A 6,459-nucleotide genomic window follows, 5' to 3' on the forward strand; every position below is an offset into this window, starting at 1 on the left:
GTCTTTGGCCTTCATAATGTGTATCAAAACACTTCATAATGTGTATCAAAACACAGACACTTTCATTTATCATCCAACAACAAAGAAACAAAACAATGTGTTAAAAAAATCCATAAGTTATTACACCAAAACTTAAGTTGGTCTATAGAATTTTGGACAATAAGTCATTTTCGACGCACTTCTTATTTGACCATCCGAAATTTTACACAAACACACAAGAGCAAAGTTAAGATCTCAAATAAATGTTTTTCAGAAAATATTTTTTTTTTAACTGAGTATTGTTTTTTTAGAACCGAAAATATATTGTAAAGTTTCTTTTCACTTAGTAAATTCTTTGCTATACGGTACTCATCCTACAAGTCTTCTTCATTCTTTATCGAAAGGTGGGTGTTTGTAGAAAGTTTGACGACACTCAAGTTCTTGGTTAGAGATTTTGATCAAATTTGGATTAATGGGAAAAGTGAAGTTAAATTACAATTAAAATAGTATTTATAGACATATTTTGTTAATTATGAATCCTATTTGAATAGCTACACTTAGGGATCCATTGGTCTATAGGCTTAATGACCAGCTTACCTATGAGAAACTGTAAATGCTTTTGGCTAAGTTATCTAATGCGAGAATGTCTCTGAAAGGCACAATGAGGTATTAGTAGGCGGTGTCCTAGCTCAGCAAGGAATGTAGTTATCAAAGGATCGATGCATGTTTTGACTTTGGAAACATAGTACCTAATACCCGGTATCCGGTTCCCACTGTTGATCATTGAACTTATCCCTTCAGTAATATAATCATCGGTATTCTATAGTCACCATATCAGTTGTACTGGCTGTAAGTTATCTGGTACAACTAGGTGCTCGATAAATAATATCTTGTTATTGTTTTAAGTAACTTCTTTAAAAGTTGTAATTGGTAGGACCGAGAGGTCTTTAACCATATACAATATATATACATTATTTTAAATTATCACTAATTTGCATTCAAATATTCATGGACAATATGAAAAAAGAGAGCATGTGTATAATAATAATATAATAAATAATTATAAATAAATAAAAAAGTTATCAATAACAAAAAAACATTATATAAATTTTACTCATTTTTATTTTCTATCTATCGGAATGAATTTTAATAGGCATGACAAAAAAATAATTTAAATATTTTAGTATTAAATTTTCATCTCATCTCTATCTTTATCGAATAATGAGTATATTTGTTTTTTTCTCTACTTGTATCTTAGTGTCCACTATTTTACAGTTTAAAATATTAATTAAGTAGTTTTTTTTTAAAACAATAGGAAATTACCAAAAAATATATATAATATTATCAAATATTCAACATAAAACAAATACATATATTCTATAAACATTCATTTTTCTAATGTCAAATATCAAAAAAAAGTTATTAATATTATACAAATATTAAATAAAAATTTGATAAATATCAAATAATTATAAAAAAAAATGGTAATGATCAAGTGTGTCCTACAAACTTAATATAAATTTGTTACATTATAAGAAAAATGAAGAGTATTTTATTAATTTAAAAGGAAATAAGTATTAGAACGAGATAGATACCTAGAGACAGATCATATCTTTGTATCCAATTTAAAAAATGAAATATTGTCATACATATCAAGTTAGTATTTTAAAAAATATTCCCCTTTTATACAAAGTAATAATAAAAAGAAATATTTTCGAATATAAATAAATATATGTAATTTTCAAATAATATAATATTTTAAAAAAAATATGAACAATAAATATAAAATCATATATATGTAGCTAAGTTAAAAAATATAATATCTCTAAGCTTAGTCAAATAATAAACTATTTCTCGCTTTTCAATATTTTATAGATGAAACATGCAATTTTGTTAAGGTAAATTTCATTTGTATTATGATATTTAGAGCTAGAAGCTCATAGAAAATTTGAAAGATCAGAAAGAATGTGGATTGTAAAGTTGTTGAAATTTAATATGGATAGTATTTTTCTTAAGATACATGGTTTATTTCATGTTATAGAACTTTAATTGAAGTGATTCCAGAAATGAGGTAAATGTTCACATTTTGAACTTTAATTTAGGATCAATAATTGTTTAATTTGGGTGCATAGAAAATAAGATATGATTTGAGATAAACTTGGATAGAAGTGAGTTTCTAACCATTAACAATCAAGAAAAGGAAGAAAACAAGGTGATAATGAAAAAAATGGAAGGAAATAATCACTCTTTCCAAGGGAGGCAACACATAGGATGAGAAAGTCCTATGATACAGCCAAAAGGGTTCTTAAATCACTCAAGAACTTAGGAGAATCAATCTCATTAAGATAAAAGAGATAAACTCAATTATTTATGAATAAAACTCCATTTGTCCTTTCATAAAAAGGGTCCAGCTTATTTAGAAGCTTTAGTCATTAGAATTACAAAAGATCCATTAATCGTAGCTACATTCCATTTAAGCTAATAATGATTCCTATGTTGAGTAAATAATGATATTTTGGGTTCACTATTATTTAGTGATGGTATCAGAAAATAATGGTTGTTATAATAAATTACAAGTGACATGCTTAAAGGAATATTACACTTTTGGTCTCTCAAAAGAGGGATGACTAAGTGGCCAATTGGACCCTTATTACAATTTAAAATAAAACCAAACTAAATCTCATTAATTGATTAACCCAAAACATAACTTGGTCAGCCAATTTTACAAAGGTTTTGACCATTATTTAAACAAACTAATTACTTAAAACTTACCACAAAGTGGCACATTAGTCTTTTTCCATTGGGACTATGATGCAATTCACCACTTTGGTATTTTCTTCTCTATATAAAGAGATTTAGGAACACATTAAGGAATCTTAGGAACCTTTTGGGGGACCTAATTTCATATCTTTCACATTCTTCACTATCTCTTCTTCTATTTTTATATTATTTCTACATTTCATGAAGTGTTAAGCCTTTGACGTTGATTACGCTGAAAATTTTTAATGGATTCTAAGGTTAGAATGTAATCATTGGTTTGTTCTTTTTGATTATTATTGTTATTTATATTTTTTTATGTCTTTTGTCTCTTAATCGATTAAAATGATGAGTTTTAAATTATAGTAAGTTAGAACGGTGTTAAATCTACATGTCATATCAATTATATGATTTCAAGGTTTTTATTTTAATTGAGAATTTACTTTTATTAAAGTTAGAAACTTTTATTGAATGAATTTTTGTCAATAATTAAGAATGTATCTTGATTAAATGTGTAAAATTTTACAAAAATTAATTAATAATGTACTTTGATTAATTAGTTTTCTACTTGATATAAAATGTAAAAGAATAAACATGATTAAGCACAGTACTGTTTAATTAAGAATTACTTTGATTAATTTTAATATGATTAATTTGCAAAATTCTTTATTTGGAAATTTACTTAGATAGGAATCTTAGCTAAGCTTCTAGTCACTCCACTACACATCAAACACCTTAATAGAACCACCTCCCTGCATCTTTCTGTTAATCATTAATTCCGCTGTATCTCTATCTGGATCCAGATTTGTGGATCTTCTTCCCCATTTCATTGCACTGAAATCATTCTGATGTTAAAGTCAATGTTTGTTTGAATACCTTAGCAATAAATGTGTAACAAAAAGTAACCAACTACCTAAATATCAAACATGTATTTATAAACTTTCGGAATGAGTTTTGAATTAGTGTTCGCCTAATTACTAACCATGCACTAATGATCTGATTTAATAATTAACATAATTATTCTTATTAATTGATCTTGTTGTCATTTAACTGATCGGTTTACGGATCGTTTTGTTGGATTGGAGATTCTATTGACTGTTTGGTCCATAAATGATGGACGATTATGTAGTAAAATAATAAAATAAGGAGAAAAAGTGCTGAAAAAAGAACGAGAACAAACATCTCTCAATATGTTTTTAATACCTACAGTAGACAATTGAAACTGCATTTTTCGAACATATTTTTATGCATTAGTTTGAAAGGATATTTTCTAAAATGTCATCTCTCCTGGTTTTTAATTTATTTTAGTGGACTTTATTATTGCTAATTATAAATTGTACGTAATTTCATAAATTAAATCCACTTTTACAGTTTGTCTTATAATACCAACATCTCTACAACCAATATTTTGAATTTTTTTGGACTTCTTGGAAAGTCTAGAGAGTACTATATATTCTCAGTTTGATCTTCTTGGACTTATATTGGAAACCCAAGAATGAGTGCTATATGTTTTCTGTTGAGAGAAAAAAAGAAAAGGGGGTCAATTTGAGACCAAAACTGCAATGCAATGTAATGTTAGGATTTATTAAATGTTCTATCTTCTTTAATTTTAAATAAAGGTCTTAAATCTTAGGTGAAGTTTAAATAGAGATCCATACATACTTGTACGCATCATGTTTTTCGTACTATTACAATTCAGAAAGTTCCTTACTTTTGTCGAAGTTAGATTTCTTTTCTTATTATATATTTTTTTTGCTTTATTTCTTGCAGTCTTTCTTTCTTTAAAATTGTATTTAACTTATTATGTTATTGCGTAATTTTTAACAAATTATAAAAATATATAATTTTTTAAAACACAATGAATATATGTGATGAATTTCATTCTGACCACCATTTACTGTTTCTTCACGAGTTACGAATTGGAATTATGTAAAAGTACAGCATTAAATCACAATACTAAAAATTGAAATAAAAATTAATATATAACGTATAAGTTTATATTATTATTGTGTATTAATAAGGTATTATTCCTCACATAAGTTTTAAGATAATTATCTTAAAACATATTATATATATCAATTTATAACTAAATTATATTGTTAAAATGTTTCACTCGTACATATTTCATTACCTACATTTATTTAAATTTATTCATTTTTTATTTCTTTAAATTGCATTGAAAGAACGTGTTACGTGGTGGCCTCTCCACCGCCAATTCTACCAACCTCAGTTAATTAGTCTTACCTAAAATTTCACACAAGAACGCTCCCTGTCGCAGTGTTCAGACAGAACCATTTAAAATCCGCAGGTCAAGTTCACAGTTTGGCAGAGAAGGTAGAAATTTTAAGCCTGCAATGGCGAAAGAGTACGGAGAAGTTGAGTTGTTTGGTTTGAGGGGAAGCCCTTATGCTGGCAGGGTGCAGATAGCGCTGGAACTGAAGGGGGTGAAATACAGATACGTTGAAGAAGATCTTAGAAACAAGAGTGATCTTCTTCTGAAATACAATCCTATTCACAAGAAGGTTCCTGTGCTTGTCCACAACGGAAGACCTTTGGCTGAGTCCCTTGTCATCCTCGAATACATTGATGAGATATGGCAAAATCATCCCATCTTGCCGCAGCACCCCTATGATAGATCCTTGGCTCGATTCTGGTCAAGGTTTATTGATGACAAGGTAAGCAACTCCGGCCATAGTTTCAGTATTTTTATTCGTTTTCGTTTCATTGCCTATGTAAACAAATGATTTTATATCAATGTAGTGTCTGCCTGCAATATCAAAGGCTGCATTTACTGCAAATCAGGAGGAACGGGAGAAAGGCACTGAGGAATCACTTCATGCTCTTCAGTTTCTGGAGGATGAACTGAAACACAAGTTCTTTGGTGGTGAGAGTATTGGCCTAGTGGACATAGCCGCCGGCTTCATAGCTTTCTGGCTCCCTGCAATTCAAGAGGCTGTGGGGTTGAAACTGCTCAGCTCTAACAACTTTCCAAAGCTTTCTAAATGGAGTGAAGAATACACCAACCACCCCGTTGTCAAAGAGAACCTTCCCCAAAGAGAGAGAGTTGTGGGTTTTTTCAAAGCGCGATATGCATCCATTATTGCTCAAAACTAGGTTGATTATAAGTATGATGGAGACTCATGAGTCATGATTTACCAGAAACAAAGAAGCTAGCAACGCTTTTGTTATGTTTTTTACTCTTTTTTTTGCGTCCACTTTAAGCTCAAGTGACCACCCAAAGGTTTTAAATAAAAAGTTGTTAGCATTCTACTCAGGGTGGCTTCATTAAAGATCTTCTAGCTGAAATTGCTTGTAAACTTGTAGTGTTTTATCTTCCTATTGTGATAGAAAAAAATGTATAATCATGAAGAAGATTATCTTCCTATTTTGAGAATCACCACACCACTAAAGAAATAAATCATCGTACCAATACAGAAATAATATTACCACAAGATTATGATGTAAAACTTTAAAATCGTAGAAAAACTACAAAAGTTTAACTTTAGGTACACCAACACTCTTTAAAACCATAATTTAATCTAAATTTTGCAATACTCTACTACAAAAGCATTAGGAAAATTATAAATAATATGACTTTTCAACATTGTTACTTTCATCAAATAAACAATTTCCATGATTATAATAAAACATCATTTTCTATATAAATAATCAAACTCTACCATAAAGAGTATACTCACTTGGAATTAAACCATTCCAAAAAAG

The 6,459-nt window shown here is 28.8% G+C and overlaps 1 protein-coding gene across 1 annotated transcript; it reads left to right on the forward strand.

Annotated features, from left to right (window-relative positions):
- Nucleotides 1–5,008: 5,008 nt before the first annotated feature.
- Nucleotides 5,009–6,119, forward strand: LOC148190823 (putative glutathione S-transferase). The gene is made up of 2 exons (XM_088102208.1): nt 5,009–5,411; nt 5,497–6,119. Exons 1-2 carry the CDS (start codon nt 5,091–5,093, stop codon nt 5,848–5,850), a joined length of 675 nt encoding a protein of 224 aa, XP_087958334.1. The 5' UTR covers nt 5,009–5,090; the 3' UTR covers nt 5,851–6,119.
- The last annotated feature ends 340 nt before the right edge of the window (nt 6,120–6,459 follow it).

The sequence above is a fragment of the Vigna umbellata genome, chromosome 11 (genome assembly GCF_029865625.1).
Source record: "Vigna umbellata cultivar VRB3 chromosome 11, Vumbellata_1.0, whole genome shotgun sequence".
NCBI lineage: Eukaryota > Viridiplantae > Streptophyta > Magnoliopsida > Fabales > Fabaceae > Vigna > Vigna umbellata.

Bases quoted from the DNA above. Each gene is read 5' to 3' on its own strand.
- LOC148190823 (XM_088102208.1), top strand. From the start codon at position 5,091: ATGGCGAAAGAGTACGGAGAAGTTGAGTTGTTTGGTTTGAGGGGAAGC. The intron at 5,412-5,496 runs GTAAGCAACTCC...ATATCAATGTAG, and splicing joins CAAGGTTTATTGATGACAAG to TGTCTGCCTGCAATATCAAA.